We start from the raw sequence: 18,407 nt of genomic DNA, 5'->3' as shown, positions 1-18,407 counted from the left end.
AGTCCTGCATTGCCCACAATTGTAACTACTTATGCTTCTGATTATGGACTTGGGGCTGTTCTCACAAAACTGCATGAGGACAACACAGAGAGGATTGTTGCATTTGCTTCAAGGACACTAAGTAATGCTGAGAGAAAATATTCTACAGTCGGAAAAGAAGCACTTGCTTGTGCCTGGGCTACTGAAAAATAGAGAACTTACCTGTGGGGGCCACACATTCAAGTTGCGCACAGACCACAGCCCTTTGATGACGTTGCTCACCATGAAAGGACTGGGAAGAGCAGGATACCGTATTGCTCGATGGTCTGCAAGACTACTCTCTTTCAATTATGAACTGGAATATAAGCCTGAAAACCAAAATGTGGTCGCTGATTGCCTTTCTCGCCTGCCTTTGCCTTCACCAGATGGTCCACCGGAGGATGAGGATATAGTGGGTGTGCTTATTACAAGCACTCTCACTGCAGTTACAAGGGAACAATTTCAAGCTGCTTGTTCAGCGCATCCAATTCAACAAAAACTACGGGAATTTCTGACAAAGAGATGGCCCAGTCACCCTAAAAACCGCAACCCAGTTTTGCTGCCTTATTTTAGAGATTGGGATGAACTTACTTTGTTCGATGGCTGTGTGCTACAAGGTACACACCAGCTCCTTGTGCCAAAAGAATTACAGTCAAAACTCATACACCTGGCACACGATACTCATCAAGGAATTGTCCAAACCAAACAAACAATGACTACGGGATTTGTATTGGTGGCCAGGGATGGACTCTCAAACTGAAGCACTCAAAATCCTGTGTCACTTGTCAAATACATGATAAGACAGCAGTGACATGTACCCCTCCATCACAGCCTGTTCCTCTTCCTGAATCTGCATGGAAAAAAGTGGCATTTTACATTGTAGGACCCTTTGATACTGCTCCAATTGACTGCCATTATGCCATCACTTTAATAGACTATTTCAGTAAATGGCCTGAGGTAATGTTTACATCACAAATCTCTTCTGCTACCGTAATTAAGTTCCTCTCTTCAGTTTTTAACAGGGAAGGTAACCCCTAAGAACTGGTTTCAGATAATGGTAGTCAATTTACTTCCCTGGAGTTTGAAGCTTTTCTAGCACAGAGGAACATTTTACACAGAAGGTCATCCCTATACTACCCTCAAGCCAATGGGGAAATCGAACGATTTAGCAGAAGTTTAAAAGAGAGTTTGCAAATGGCTAAACTGGAAGGGCGACTGTGGATACCCTTCGCTACTGATTTCTGTAAGCATACCAGGCTACATGACATGCCACAATGCAAAGATCACCCACAGTTACTGCATGGGAAACAGATGAATACTAAACTGAACATTGCTGGATTGTTAAAGGCATGACCTGATGCCCCAAATTAGGATGATATGAGAAAAACAGTTGAACAGAACCAAGCAAAGTCTAAGGCTTTCACAGAGAAGCGACGGGGTGCTAAGGAACCAAAGTTTGAGTGTGGTTCCTTCGTTAGAATACGAAAACCTGGAATTTTACGTAAACAGGACCATAAATTCACAGCTCCTCTTAAAATCATAGAGAAGAAGGGATCTTACACCTATCGACTTTCTGATGGGCGGGTATGTAATGCTTCTTATCTTGCACCTGCCTATGTACCAAGAGGAGATTATGCCAACACGCAGTCTGCATTGGATGACTTCACTGTAGTACCAACACAACAAGACATTGCAGTGGAACCAGGGCTTGAGAGACGGCCTTTCAGACCCAGACAACCACCTGTCTGGACTAGAGACTGTTATGTAGTATCTACAGTGTTTTCAGTATAATATTTCTGCCAACAGTATTGTGTCTTGTTTCATATTTGTTCCTGTGGTTAGAACAATAATGTTTATTTTAATTGGGAGAGTTTCTTAAGAGAGGAGCGAATGTGGTGTTTAGATGTTGCTTGTAATTAGAATTGGGAGAACTGGCTGTTGGGAGTCTGAAAGGACAGGAAACAGGAAGGAGGGGGGAGGAGTTGAGAGGCTGGAAAATAGCTACAGAGGGTGCAGCAGCAGCTTGGTAAAGAGGTTTCCATTTTGAAAATAAAGTCCTGTTGAAGCTTGTTAGTACCTTGCCTGGTTGATACAACAACTTGCTGAAGCCTCCAGGAATGGAAGACCTTCCCTTCTGATTCAGTGCAGTGTTTAGAGGCAGTCAGAAGAGGAATGGGAGAAGACGATGGGGTAGCAGCACCACCTGGAGGCAGTAGAAGAGGTAGCCTCAGGAATAGCAACCGCTTCCTGCAGGGTGTCCCAGAGCCGGGAGCTGGCCCAAGCAGAAGCAACAGTCATACCCCTGCACCCCAGGAGGAAGCCTTCCAGAGGGAAAAGGATGAAGTTGCATAAATAGTTTATTTGCTGAAAAATGCAGTTTTGGTTGACCCGAAACTATTTGACCCGATTAATTTTGGATCGGGAAATGTTTTTCAGGGCTAGCTTCAGGCAAGTGAGCCTATGTGCCCCGATACTCTTCAGCCTACTGGTCAGGGCTCTTGCCTGGGATGTGGGAGACCCAGGTTTGAATCCCCATTCTGGAGCACTTGACCTTCACCCTCCTCATCTCTCAACAGAGCATCTTAACCATTGGCTATAAGCTCTTCTGGGGTGAGTTGCTTTCACTCTCTCCTGTTGCAAAGCTGTGACCCTTTGAATAAATTATTAATCTGGTCCAAAGAGAGAGAAGGACTCTCTAGCCTGGTGATTAAGGTGCCCCACCTGAGAGGTAGGAGATGGAGATTTAACTCTCTCCTTAGACTCAGGCTGATGACTGAGATCCACATCTCTTACCCCTCAGGTGAGTGCCTTAATCGCCAGGCTAGAGTCATTCTCTCTGTGGTACAATGAATGGTTAAGTATTTATACCAAGCAGAACAGCTTCAACAGGAAAGACCAAGAGCCGCCTAATGACAGGATGCTCACTTGGGAGTGGGGAGAGCTGACTTCAAGCCCCTGCTCCAGAGCCAAGTGTTAAACCTGGATCTCCCACAGCCCAGGTCAGTGCACTAACCACTGGGCTAAAGCTTACAAGGATGGATGGACACATACCTGGCTCTTTACAAATGACTGGAATGAAACTTCTCATTTGCTGACAAATTCAGAGCATTTGGGGAACCAAACCAAGTATTTTTTTTTCCGGTTTGCTGGCCAAATTGGGGGGGGGAAATCAATTATTCACCCAGCTCTAGTGAAGACACTATTCAAATGGGAAACAGGACCAGAGGAAGCTGTGACTGTGGTAATCCCTGGACACAAGGAAGTGATAAGATTAAAGGGGAAGGAAAAAGGATGGGAAGGGAGGCTTATGGCCATTTGAGCTTCCTTCTGATGTATAAAGGCGGTCTCAAAAACCTGTTTAATCAAGGTCTTGTCTAGGGTGGCAGCTGAAACTATGCTGTGGACAACTGGCAAACTAAGAGTGTATTGGATGTCCTTCCAGGGCAGTGAACCTGGTACAGTGGTGTGGTTATTTTTACTGAGTCTATTTAAGACTCCTTGGCTTAGCAACTGCATAATTAAAACAGATAGGAGACAAGTTCTCTTTACTGCCCCCCTTCAGTTAGGGTTGAGCACTCTTTTGTGTTGCCCAATAAATCCTCCGGAGAGGCAGGCAAAAGACAAGACTTGACAATGGGAATATTTTTAGGGAAGATATAGAGAGAGTAAAATAACCCATTCATGCGACTTCCATATACCTTAAAGGTTTTTTAAAAAGTGTGTGGGGGATGACACACAAACCTATTTCTCTCTGCCCTTATCTTTACTGGTACTTTTTAATTCTGTGCCTAAAAATGCTATGTGAAGAGAAACACTTGAACCAGAATCACTAGCAGGCAAGGCTAGACAGCCTTAGTGACAGCCCACAGGGAGGGGGACTTTAGGAGGAGGCCCACAATGTGTCACAGTCCCTGCAAAGACCAACCTCAGTGCCATTCCCTCTGACAGATCCACCATGGTAACAAGTAGCACTGCCAAATTGCCCAGAACAGCCAGTAAATTGTACAATGTGAGATTTTCTTCTGTACCTAACAGAAATGAACTGCTTATCTCCATAGTACCTGAAAGCTAGACTCATTTACATTCTCTCTGGTTCATAAGGTTAAATTATAGAAAGTTATAGAAAGAGCCTGATCCTACAAGGAGGCTGAGTGACTTCAACACCCATCAAAGTCAAGGAGAGTTGAGGGTATGTGGCAGATTGGAGGACTGAGCACTCAGCCAGATGTTTAAGGGTATTTAGGTCTCTCAAGATGAGATAGGCACCTATTGGGATTTTCAAAAGCACTGAGGGGCCTCCCATTGAAATACCTTTAAAAATCTCACCCTTAGTCTCTCTTGGTGCAGTTCTGCTTTTGTTATAAGAGATTATAAAATAATACAATCTTTTCTTTTTTTTTTTTTTACCATCTTTACTGCCAAGCAACAAGTACTCAGCTCTAAATTGCTGATTCTCCAGGACAGGTAAGGGTGTTATGTTAGTTGGTAGATTCCTTTACCTGAGATTAAATACAGCAACATCTGTCAGTCTAGCATTTCAGCTCTGGACTAAGTCTCAAGTCAGTATGTGCCAACATGCCACCAGACGGGCCCAATTTTCACACCGCAAAGACTGGCATAAGAAATTAATATTGTATTAAAACATATGACAAATAAAGATAAATGTTTTCCTTGTATTATTTTGCTATTTTCCCAGTACACAGATGTTTACTTAAGCTTTCATCTTTTGAAATGCTCTGTTCTATATGTGTGCTTATTTGCATATATATTATATAAAATCTATTCTCCAGGCACAGCAATCCTGCAGGGAAAACTCCAATTAAAGCTAAGGGAAGTTTTGAATGAATAAGCACTAAAGGATCAGGCCAAGAGCCTTGTCAGACATGAGTTCTGAGTATTTCGCAAGCAGACCAACCCGGTTTGTGAACACTTGCTAAATAGAAATGGGCCATTGTCTTCCATGAGTTACAATGTACATTAAGTTGATTAGCTTTTCTAATGGAATTGAATACCAGGTTACATAAACTACAGTGAGTTGCGTTAGTTTAGGACAATCCCCATTTTGGGGGGATGGTGGTATTATAAACCTTAAAAATCCCATAGACCTGTATTTCATGTCCCTAGAGGTCAAGACCAACTCATAGTAACCTACATCCTGAAAAGGCTTTGTGTGTTGTTTGATCAAAAGTCTTATCTACTTACAGCTGACTTTGTATCTATATTTAAGCTGGTTTTAGGTCAGCTGTATATACAACTTCCTTCTGAGTTCTGAAGGGGTCCATCAGAAATTACTGTTAAACATATGAACGACAGTTAATAGATGTAGGAGTTCCTTTTTCTATTCAAACTATATGCAAATGTAAATCATCTTTTAGGTTTCTTCCACGTAAAACCTATGACAAAAATACAAATATTCATTTAACCTTGTATTAAGATTCTTAATGACCTAGGAATATTTCAACAAATTAAAGTGGCAGACATTGCAAAAACAAACAAAAAAAACCCACACACACACACAGTAAACAGATCTCCTTTTCTCTTTTATTGATACTGCCAATGTGACTACCTTTACACAGGCAGATTGCTTTCCTACATTACACACATTTTTTGTATTAATTTGGAAGTAACATTTTGCCCCCTTTGCCTCCTAAAGTTATCAAATTAACACACAGTTATACTTACAAATCAGTTTTCCACAATTTTCTTTTAACCAATGACATTTACTTTTTCAGATCTGTGTAAAGGTTACTTGGCAAGAGTACATGCATGACATTAAATGGAGACCAATCCACCACTAAAAGGTAATGCACATAAAACATAATACAGTACTTTGACATCATTTCAAATAAATACCCACGTACAAATGTAGTAATTTTTAAATGTAACAATATTTCTTATGAATCAATACTGTAACAGAAGATGAAAATATAAGAAGTCCCCACATCTAGGAATAATAATGCTTCTTCCAGCAAACAGAAATCTTTTCCCCTCTGACAATATTATTACAATTTGTACTTTTTTTTTTTTTTTTTTGAGGGAGGGAAGTCCTCCCCCCTCTCCCCCCGAAGTACCAATTTAATGATTCACACTAGCCTCAACAAACAGCACCAAGGCAGGTGGGTACAGCTTGTTGATGCACTTTTCACTTTCTGTTTCCTGAAATTACAATGATTAGATACAACATGCAAGAGTAGGTATTAATGTCTTGTCTTTCACATTTCCAAACAATACTATGGTTAAACTGTATCCACCACCATACACAGCTAACAGAACATTAATGTTCCCAATACATCCTCTGTACTGCAGCCACAAATGCGTTAATACATCTTGCTCATTTGTTCAATAAAAGTCCATTTTGGTTCCCAAAGTGTATTCGGGTTTTTTTTTTTTTCCCCCCCCTATACCCCTGAATTTGCAAGGATCTGCATGATGAAGTATCATTGACTAACAGTATTTTTTACAATTTCTTGTGTATATATAATCTCTATATTAAGACGACCATTAAAAATGTGCGAAAGGGGAGTTCGCTTTGCACTTATTGCTCCACATCTTTACTAAGTTCCAAAACAACCGTTCATTTCTTCTTGTATAGACTAAGCTATTCTAGGAGTCTCACTTAAATTATTAAAGGCACTACTGGTAGTAATTAATGACAAAAAGGCGCTGAAATAGAACACCCTATTCATTGACAACTTTAGAATTTTTCTTTCTAAATGTACCATAATTTGGCACAATAAAATGAAGAAGTAACAAAACAATTCCAATTTGGAATTTAAGCCATACAGTTGTATAAAATTCTGTTAATCAATAATACTTCATACCTTCCTAAAACCCAGAAATTCTGGAATTTATAGGTAACACTACTTTAATATTTTTCAAGTGCCTATTACTGTTTTAACTAGAGCAAAGTCAAGTTTTCTTCTTGTTACATTGAACTATTCCTAAGAATAATAATACAATATGAAAAAAACCCCAGAATTTGAATACCCTGGATTTCTTAATGAACATGGCAGTTAAAAATCAGTAATTTTAACACATAAAGCTTAACATTTTATAATAATAAAAAAGGTTGCTGAAGCACAGCACATACATAGTTTAGCAGAGCTCCTGGTTTTTGTGTTGAAACTCTTTTTCTAAACGCCGTCTAGAGCAAAATCAGAAATAGTCCAAATCTCTGCCACATGCTGATGTCGAAAATCAACAAGCACAAGCCCAAAATGGGGAGAGAGACTGTGAGCACAAACCACTGCATTTTATATAAACTCTTCTACATAAGGAATTAAAAGAAGCTAAAGTAAAATATCAAAAGTGCACAGGTTTAACAATCAGATAAAAAAATTAATATCTGCAATGAAATAAGAAAAATTCCCCCATCTGAACATTTCTAGTAGATCATAAACTAATATGGTGATCGTTACGTTCAAAGTAGGTTTCTTCAGCACTTGTAAGTTTTCTTCCTGCAGCAGCACTTATAGGTAAAACTTGTTTGTTTTATAACTTGAGACATAAAAGTAAAATAGCAGGTAGTATATTGGAAAAAGGTGGGGTTTTTAAAAAAAAAAAAAAAAAAAACAACAATCTATGATCAGGTCAGTGGTTTCCATTCTTTGTGCAACAGGCTACCACTGTTAACCAGAACGAGGCAGGCTAAGAAATACTGTTGCACTGTTGGAAAGGCCATCTCCAGGAACTACTCTAAAGCTGAAAAATGGAAAACAGAATAACATTAGAAAAATTGGTACTCATTCATCAGTTAAAGAACTGACTTAATACAGAGTGCACTGCAAGATCTCCATAGCAGGTTAGTCGGTTGAGGGGCATCTGTTAGTTTCCCAAGTTAGAGGCAGTCACTTTAGTTGGCATGTGCTTTCCAAGCTAATGAACAATGCTTTACATGAGTACTGTTCAGAAGCAACAGCTTTGCAGGAAGGTTTCTTACAAGTACTGAATAAAGCTATGCTGTTCGAGCAAAAGATACAGCAGTGAGTATGCGAAAGCCATTATCAATGAAGATTTAGGTTCTCCCAAGACATGCAGGTCAGTATATCATGCAGGCCAATGCAGAGAACAGTAATCATTCAAAAGAAGAGCCTGCTTGCAGAGGTAGGTGATGGCTTAATAAGTTTTCCAAGCTAAATCCCAACCCATTGAAAGGGAAATGAAAGACTTAACATAGCATAGGTAAGTTTCAAGAGATTTGTTTCACAAAAGTACAAGCCCCCATAATCTTAAATATATTAATCTAAACATACACAAAGCAGAACAGGTCACTTTTATGTACCGTTGCTCATTTCTCTTTAGATCAGGTTTTAAAACATACACTTGACAAGCTTAAATGGTCTGGCTGTTTTTTATTTTAAGAGCCATAGAGATGAATAAAAATGGAAAGGATTACTAAGCTGGTTGTGATGTAGCAAACTATTCATATTTTGTACTGATAATGGGAGCCAATATCGATAGTAATAGTCACCTTCTGATAACACTGAAAACTTCCTATAAAATTTCAATTGACTTTAAAACTAATCAATGCATGTAGTTTCTTAAAATTTACCTTTTCTATCATTTGTATGTTGTGAGAATACTACCACTAGAGACAGGGAAGCAATAAGAATTGTATTAACAGCTTCCTACCAAAGTTAAAACAAAATGATAGCTGCTTCTAATGGAGCAAAATGAGTTTGTAATCTAAATGCCTACTTTTACAAGGCATTCTTTATAATTATCCACAATGCAAAAATGAGAAGAATAAAGGCCTTTTGGAGGATTGTGCAGCAAAGAAGAGGAAAAGCAGGACTGAAAATTGTTAAAAGGTATTTTGCTTCTAAAAATATCAAACCTGCTACATAGCAATATTAAAGCTCAAATTCAGGAGAATACAGTGTTTTCTAAAAATGAAGTAATAACTGATGCACAGCGGCCTGCTTTTGGGGCCACAATTACTGTCTTTTTAAACGTCTCATGTACACAGGTAATTGGGCAATATAGAAGACTTGGAAAATCCACTCTTTTTTTTAAAAAAAAATAGATATTGGCAAATGTGATTCTGGCACCAAATTTAAGGATGCCACATTCAAGTATTTCTTTTAAAACAAGATTTTTCATAACTCTGATGTCAGATTTCTGCACAATTTACTTGGGTGGATTTTAGAAGCATTTTTTTAAAATCTCTCAGAAGCCAAAGACTATCTTTTCCCTCCATTGGGAAAGCAGGCTGCGCTCCTTATTACGTTATATTTATCTTCTGATATCTCCTGACTACTTATAGGCAGAGCGGCGATACACAGGAAGCAAGCTGCTGACCATCTACAAGAAATGGTAGTGAAATGAGGCAGTACTACACCAGGATCATTAGAATGGCTTTAGAAAACATCACTATCAGCAGACAACTGTGCAGTCTTGGATTACTTTTAGTTAATACTACAAGCATACAAAATTATTTGAAAAAGTACAAAATGAACAGGGCTTTACATTAAAATAAAGTTTGAGGCTAGGCACTTTAAAAACTTTTGTTTTTAAAAAATGTGCCTTATTGTGCTCCACAAATTTTCCACAATTTTAAAAGCAACATTTTTCAATCTTGTATATTTATCACTTGTATAGGCACCAATTATGAAGTACACTTTTTATGTTATCAAACATATTGAAATTAAGTGGCTAAAAAGGCCCCTTAAAAGTCCAATAGCAGACAAAGTATTTTTTTTTTTTTTTTACGATTAATACATATGCTAACCTACTTCATTAATATTTATTAACAAGATGAACAGGTTAAATTTCCTGTGCCTATAATGTAGAGCCCTGCGAAAGGTGTGCTTGCATAAGGAATGCAATTTTTTTTATATTAAAAAAACCCACAAACAGAGCTCTGAAACACTATCCCATTAAGATTAATACTGAGAGCTGAGAAGAACTGTATTGTGACTTAAAAATAGTAGAACACAGTCATATAAATTCTGTACAGATACGGTGTGGATAGAGTAATATGTAAAACACCTTCTTTCCAAACTGTTATGCTGCAAAAAGCAACATGAGACCACAAACATCCTTTCTGTACATGACACTTTTTCACAGCATAACTTTAAGGTGAAACTGCATATCAGTTAGGATCCTAATATTTGTAATTTTCAATTTTATTCCAGATGGGGTAATATTGCATATTTTTAATAGACTATAAATGTGCAAGTTTCTTTAGGTTAACCCTCTGAAGTAGAGAAGAAAGAGTTTAAGAATGTATCCTATATTTCTCCAACTTTTATAGCTTATAAAAGCCTTTTGGGACTTTGGTCAGTGGTGATATGGCAGAAAATTTCTGACGACTGCCACAGCAGCCAAATCTAGTTTTGGTACTGGTTTTGAAATGTTCTGCATTTCCACGTTACACATCTAATTTCCAGTGTTGCATTTCACCACTTTTCGAACCAGATTAACAAGGAGATTTTAGGTTTGCTTTTTCCTGTGAAAGCTTTTTTTAATTGAAGGATGCTGTAATCCTGGGGAAAGGATCATATTTGTGCTAATCAAACTACAGTTAGTAACACCAGATGTAGTATAGCAGGTATACACTTTTAACACTTACCCATAAACAGCAAAACCATACATGTTAACTGTGGAAACAAAAAGTTCCTTTCCACTATTAACTTGTTAATAAGATCTCCATACGTATGAATTAGTTACAGTTAAGACCACCATAATACCATTTGTATTACATGGTTTAACAACATACTAGTACAAGCAAACTCACCGCAACATTAGATAGTGGGGATTTATGCTGACAATTACAGCATAAAAATTAGATGCATAATATGATTTCCTACATGCCTCTTCTAGTCACAATAGATCTTATACTTCTCACAAAACACCTGGTTGTTAAGGACAGACCCCTCAGATCTGTCTCCACAGGACCGGATATGACTTACACTCGGGTTACTGGTCTTGGCTTTGGAAGCAGATTTAGTGCGCACCCTTTTGGACTGCTCGTGGTCAAGCTCCAGATGCTCCAGGCGCTGGGTCAGTGCCAGTTTTTGCTGGATTGCCATACGAAGCAAGGAGTTCAGAGTCTTCTTCTCATCTTCAGCTGCTGCAAGCTGGCGTTGCATTTCATCCAGTTGTGTGACATATTCGTCACATCTGCAATGAAATATATCAAGAATCTTTAGCAACCCTATTTTCCATTACAAAGCATGAACCCTTTGTGCTCAGTGGACATGGCCACTGGCTGACAGGAAGGAGTTCTGTAATCTGTTATGTGCATATTTATTTAGGAACTTCAGCAAAACCATCGTGCAGCCCAATTATTTTCTTCTGTGGATCTCCAAATCCCACATTTAGTGCTCGAGTTCTCTCACTTCATTATAAGCCTCCCTGACTCCCCAAGTATGGGACCTGGAAGCTCTTTGAGGGGGCTCTGTCTGAAAATTGAGCACCCCGCACTTGACCTGATAGTGATGAATTACATCTCATGACTCATTCTTCACATAAATGGGGCATTCTATTACAGAAAGTTAGGACTTTAGTTCTAAAGTGTAGGTTAGAACAAAAGGGTCTTATAACTTTTAATGAAATGGCCATTAATGCCATTTTACCATTGGTTCAGATGAATTCATTTCCCTATTTTCCATGTGAGAGAAGGCTGAAAGACATTTAATAAATTCCCCTTGTATCTTCCAATGCACATCCAACCCCATACTGAACTCAGTCACTCTCCCTGTCCCAAAGAAAAGGCCTACAAGCTGCCCAATACTGTTTGGTTCAATTTATTTATTTATTTTTTAAAAGAGGAGCAGATGTAGATTCCAAAACTCCAGTTTTGCCTACCCTGTTTGCTGGTGTAAGATACCAGATATTAGTGTTTTATTGCTGTTTTGTTTTGAGCAAGTATGTCTTTTTATGCAAAAATAATGGTTTGCAATATAATGATTTGGAAATGAATTTCTAACAAGGAAAAGGTGGGCCCTTCCAGTGTTACCTGGCATTTTGCAGGGCACGCTCCACAAATGCCTGTGACCTGTTTAATCTGTAATAACTTCTATTGAGCTTGGGAGTTATTAAAACTGCATCATGCACCATAAGCAATTCTAAATGAAGCCCCTCACGTGTAGGTGTGTGGTATGTAGATGATATAATGAGTGTGGGTGTAAAAATAAATATGTCTATACACCAGCAGAAATTTCTCACAGCCACATCTGTAAAACTGAGCATCTTCATAAAATCAAAGCCAAACCTCCACCAGGGAGATCCTTCTTGTGAGATGTATTGAAAAGTCTGTCAAGCTACTAGCAACGTATAATCTAAAGCAGAGAGGAAAAAAAAAATCTGCATTCAAATGCAGATTCACACACTGTGCCTTATAAAGGGCCTGATTATTTTCCCATTGACTTCAAAAGCAGCAGAGGCCAGCTTGCTGTCTGAGTTTGCTGGAGAAAAGTTTTTATTTTGAAGTACACATTGAAGAAAGTATCCAACAGTGGCCCCTAAATGCTCACGTCAAACTTCAGTGCACTCAGACTGCACTGTAGGTTAGCGTACCAGGGACAACTGGACTCAGTGCTATAGATGGGAGTCTACCCTTTTTCTCATGGAGGAGCTGTATCGAGAGTAAAGACCTACGGTGGTAACAATACATGGAATTCTTGGAGAGTTTTGAGGTGATGGTGGGATTGAGACAAGGCAGTGTGCTGACTCCTCTTCTCTTCAGCCTAGTTATGGAGGTAATTAGTAGGAGAATCAAGCCAGCGGGGAGACAAAGAAACCTATGTATGCTGACGATCTGGCTAATACGGTATCAGAGTGGGCATCTGTGTTTGAAGACCATGGTTTGAAGGTAAACACAAAGAAAACTGAAGTTGTGCAGGTAGGGAACGTGTAAGAAGGGTGGGTGGTTGACACTTCAGGAGAGAAGCTACTGCAGAACTACTAACTGTGGAATGTAACCTATCATTTTAATGAGCTTCTGTACCAAATGACTGGAGGATAGCTAACATGATGCCAATTTTTAAAAAATGCTCCAGTGGTGATCCTGGCAATTATAAGCCGGTAAGCCTAACTTCAGTACCAGGCAAATGGGTTGAAACTATAGTTTAAAACAAAAAAAACCCCAGAATCAGACACATAGATGTACACCATTAGTTAGGAGAAGAGTCAACATGTTTTTTGTAAAGGGAAATTGTTCCTCACCAATTTATTAGAATTCTTTGAGGGGGTCAACAGACATGGACAAGGGTGATCCAGTGAATATTGTGTACTTGGACTTTCAGAAAGCCTTTGACAAGGTCCCTCACCAAAGGCTCTTATGCAAAGTAAGCAGTCATGGAATAAGAAAGAAGGTCCTCTCATGGATCCGTAACTGGTTACGTGGTCACTGTTTTCAGAATGGAGAGAGGTAAATTGTGGTGTCCCCCAAGGATCTGTACTGGGACCTGTCCTGTTCAACATATTCATAAATGATCTGGAAAAAGGGGTAAAGAATGAGGTGGCAAAATTTGTAGACAATACAAAATTACTGAAGATAGTTAAGTCCAAAGCAAAGAGTTACAAAGGGATCTTTCAAAACTGAGTGACTGAACAACAAAATGGCAGATGAAATTCAAGGTTGATAAATGCAAAGTAACGCACACTGGAAAACATAATCCCAACTATACATACAAAATGATGGGGTCTAAATTAGCTGTTACCACTCAAGAAAGATCTTGGAGTCATTCTGGATACTGCTCTGAAAACATCTGCTCAATGTGCAGCGGCAGTCCTAAAAACTAACCATGTTAGGAAACATTAGGAAAGAGATAGATAATAAGACATAAGATATCATAATGCCACTCTATAAATCCATGGTATGCCACCATCTTGAATACTGCTTGCAAATGTGGTCACCCCATCTCAAAAAAGATATATTAGAATTGGAAAAGAGCAACCAAAATGAGTAAGAGTATGGAATACTGTCCATATGAGGAGAAATGAAAAAGACCGGGACTTTTCAGCTTGGAAAAGAGACAGCTAAGAGGGGATATGATAGAGTTCTATAAAATGATATGACTGGTGTGGAGAAAATTAATAAGGAAGTATTATTTATTCCTTCCCATAACATAAGAACCAGGAGTCACTCAATGAAATTAATAGGCAGCAGATTTAAAACAAACAGAAGGAAGTACTTCTTCATACAACACACGGTCAACCTGTGCAACTCATTGCTAGGGGATGCTGTGAAGGCCAAAAGTATAACTTTGAGATCAAAAAAGAACTAGATAAGTTCATGGAGGATAGGTCCATCAATGGCTATTAGCTAAGATGCTCAGGAATGCAACCCCGTGGGTGTCCCCAGCCTTCTGATTGCCAGAAGCTGGGAGTGAACGACAGGGGATGGATCACTCGATGATTGCCTGTTCTGTTCATTCCCCCAGAAGCACCTGGCATTGGTCACTGTTGGAAGACAGGTTACTGGGATATATGGACCATTGGTCTGACCCAGTAGGGCCGTTCTTAAGCTGATTTGGAAAAAGAATTTGTGTACTTAGGGAGTACACTTAGCGCTACTGGAGAGAATCCAGAGAATTGAAAAGAAGAACCCAAGTATGCTGGGACAGCACTGAAGAAGGCGGCAGATCTGTAATTAAGTAACAAATCGAAAGGTAAAGTGCATGCTGCATGTGTTTGTCCCTGCTTGCTCTGTGGTTTGGAAAAGATGAATCTTACAGAGATGGAAGAAAAAAAGATACAGATAGTAGAAAATAATATACTGAGACGAATGGCAGGTAAGTGGAGAGTTGACAGAGTGTGTCTGGAATTCATTAGGGGGAAGAAACTTGGGACTCTCAGTGCTAGATAGGCTAGAGAGAGTATGCTTGAGGTGGTCTGGACTTGTGAAAAGAATGGGAGAAAAATGAAAGCATGGGAGGAAGAGAAGAGCAAGAAAGGATGTGGAAGACTGAGGAAAGATGGAAAGACTCTGTCAAAAGAAGCTTGAAAAGAAAAGGACTACAACTGTAAGACTTAAAAATCCATGCCATGGACAGAAAGGCGTGGTGAAGAATTGTGGGTACCTCAGACCCTGTCTAAATAGGGAAAGGAGTTTAATACAACAGATACATTTCCAAGGCAAAATTGAAAAAACACTCCAAAACTAGAGGAACCAGACTTGATACTTCCCAAACTATGGGCCAAGTCATCCACTCTGATCTGTCACTGGTATTGAGGAAGGAAGGAAGGAAGGAACAGGAAACAAGTTTAAATGTCCCTAAATATGCTGGATGGAGGAGAAATTAAACTTTAGGACCATCATGTCCCTTCCCCTCCCAGTAAGCTTCCCTGCAGTCCCATGTAAGCTTCCCTGCAGAACTTCACCCCCTTTGGAATGAGGACAGTGGGGTGGATGTGGCTGGGGATAGCTGCCTTATGCAGCATGTCCCAGCAATCCTGCAGAGAAATGTTCACAGGAATGAATCATTTGGACCCCATCAGCACTAACTGCTGCACCATCCGCTCTATGCTGGCAGATGGAGATGGATTTTGTTGCCAAAAGGTGAAGGGGGAGGCTGAAAGGACAAGGAATAGCCCAAAGGGACTAAAGATCTCAGGATGGCCAGAGATCTGTGGGATTTCCCTTCAGTTCTTGGGACATCCATGATGTTTGGAAGAGGGAGCACACAACTGGGTGGACACCATGAGGAGGCAAATCTACCACCTCCTTCCCCCAACCTGACGCTTTGGAAACTTGGCTACCATAAGCCAATGGAGTTTTCATAGTATCTTGTGACCTCTTGTTTTTTTCCCCTGCAGCAGAATGTGTTCTGGCCCTAAAACAGACGATTCATTAGGCCAAATTTGGTCCCAGTTTACACCGCTTGCGTTCTTAGTGCAGGACTGCTGGATGCCGATCCTGCACAGAGCAGCTACCCTCAGCTACACCTACTCCTCAGTCCTCACTGAGGTAACAGAATCACACAAAATGAACATCAGAGCAAAATTTCTCTGCTTTTCTAACCGTTTGCAGATAGAACCAAACTATCAATTTCTTTTCAATCTGAACTGCACACTTCAGCCCCCAACCTCACTACGGTGAGGTTGATTTATAACTGCTGCAGCCATTCATTTGATTTCCATTGCAAAATTTGTATTAAAAGACTTTGAGGGGGTGAGGGGGAGCGGATTTCAGTTTTAGTCCTCCTGAAAGCGAAAGGCTGGCTAAGAACAAGAACACTGCAGAAAAACAGAGTACAGCTTCCCACACAGCTTTGCTAATGTACCTTAATAGCAGGAACATTGCAAGCTGAGGATTATCTAGGCGTCTCCTGATCAAAGGCTGTCAGTTGTGCCAAGCTGGGTGGTAGTTTGGTAACATGGACAAATGCCTGTAGGGAACTAGAATAAGACCAACAAACTCAGTCCATAGTTGTAATTAAATCTCAAGATTTCACCTGTGAAAGGCTACCATTGCACCATCAAGCTTTTTGCTAATGCAATGTTTAAACATCAAATGAATGCCATTATAAACTTGACAATGGGAAATGATTTACGGTTTTTAAAAATGTGATGAGTTGTTTTTTTTTAACCCATCCTATTCTCACACTATTTCATTAATATAGGTGGTGCTTTCTTGCTAGCAGCAGCAGCAGCAGAAACATAGTTGGGATTCTTACTGTCCTGAATTACTGATCTCACGTGTGGGTTAGAATGTCTTGAAGTTTTACTAACACATGAGACATTTCATGGCTCTCTTTCCTGAATCCATTCTCCTGAATGGTTTTCGGCTAAAGTATTTTGTAAGTGAAATAAATCAGTATCTTAACCAGTTCTGTGCCTGATACTATTCAGGATTCCTTTGTAAAGCCAGAGAAGTGATACTTTGCATATAAGAATAGTAGTCCATTTAAACAGGTTGAAAAGGATCCAGGTTTTACTAGAAGTGGATGCAGGCTTTACACAATTGGTCTTCTGGGACCAATGACCTGCTTTCCTCCCCCAGGCTGTTCATTAATGCCGTTTTCATTTGTTTCAACTGAGTGTTAGTCCTTTACTAACTATACTTAGAAATCATGGTCTCCAGCACTGCCTTATATCAATGCAGTATAACAATTCACACTAACATCATGACTGTTTTTTTTTTTTTTTTTTTTTTTTTTTACATAAACTGATATCGATTTGTAGCTTTGCAGGTGTAAAAGCAAAATATCTTCTCTTTATAAATTTATCTTTTGTGCAAAGATAAGTTGGGTGGAACTGAAGATTCCTTTGTTCCAAACACACTTTTGAAACTAAAATAATTGAGCTTTCATGCTTACAAAGGAAAATAAGATTAGCATAATTCAAGTCTGTTGTGCACGTACTGTTATTTATATATTTATATATAATATATATAATATATATATATTAAATATATATTATATATTTATATAACAGTACGTGCATAACAGACTGGAATGGTGCTATTTATTTATATATATATATATATATATATAATGATGCAGACCTTGAACATAAGGCTTTGATGTTGCTTACTTTATCACTGATGATTAACCAGGAAAACAAGAATTTAAGGAAACCACCAACTTGTAAAATTTTAAATAAGCAATACCATAAAAAAATCTCAAACTCAAGATGATACAGAGAGACGAAAATCCCTGAAGGGCTCCATAAAACTAAAAGTTAAAAACATTTAAAATGCCCATGTCTAAAGCTAAATTATTCTTTAAAAACAAAAATCAAAAGCATGCCGAATATCAATATCTCTAGGGTTAAAGATCTCATTTTCCAAAGCAGTTTAACATTAGCATTACTTACTGCACATGCCAGTCTCTCCTTATTTCTGCATATATTTTTAATCATCTTGAACTTCAGCGTGTTCAAAATGATTAATTAATCCTGATATATTTTTAATCATGTGTTTTGCCATGTTCTTCTACTGTGCTAAGATCTGTATTTGCAAATGCTACCCATGTAGTTATTGGCACCTGCACTTACTTACACCCATTTACCTTTTCCCATTTTCAGTTGTGATCAGTACAATGCCAATTTATAAGAAAGCAGTAAAGCATAACAAGCAGAAAGAGCTAACTGAAGAAGCCTCTTTGGGAACATTGTCAGCTACTTTAGCCTCTACCACAATAGATTAAACTGTCACCTACATTAGAAATTAAGAGCAGAGAGGATTAAAGTCTCACAATTTTTCCTCTTTATTAAAAGATGGAAAATGTATCCAAGCAGAGGCTAAAAGACATTTAAATGAACATGGACCCTAACAGAGACTAACAGCAGCATGGCTATAAGAGGTATTAGCTTCTACCTGCCATATTAACTCTGTCTTTACATTTGAAATAAATTTGATGAGAAAATTCCTAACAACCCACCATCACTAGCAGGAATGAAGAGGCCCTTACCTGCAGAGGAAACACTGTGTGCTTATA

General features: G+C 38.9%; 1 protein-coding gene across 4 annotated transcripts in view; it reads right to left on the bottom strand.

Moving 5' to 3' along the window:
* BICD2 (BICD cargo adaptor 2) overlaps positions 1-18,407 on the bottom strand; it is a 162,063-nt gene that overhangs the window by 7,994 nt on the left and 135,662 nt on the right. For 2 of the 4 annotated variants that reach the window (XM_007068212.4, XM_043551016.1), the window contains one exon: positions 5,538-11,142. The exons of 1 other annotated variant lie outside the window; for it this stretch is intronic. In XM_007068212.4, coding sequence (XP_007068274.2) covers positions 10,839-11,142 — 304 coding nt within the window. In that variant the 3' untranslated portion in view covers positions 5,538-10,838. Of the gene's footprint in view, positions 1-5,537; positions 11,143-18,407 lie in introns of those variants that run through there. One more of the 4 variants, XM_007068213.4, reaches the window with a different exon arrangement.

The sequence above is a fragment of the Chelonia mydas genome, chromosome 7 (assembly GCF_015237465.2).
Source record: "Chelonia mydas isolate rCheMyd1 chromosome 7, rCheMyd1.pri.v2, whole genome shotgun sequence".
NCBI classification, from domain to species: Eukaryota; Metazoa; Chordata; order Testudines; family Cheloniidae; genus Chelonia; species Chelonia mydas.
Note: the sequence above shows the minus strand (reverse complement) of the source record. Positions and strands in the feature narration are given on the sequence as shown.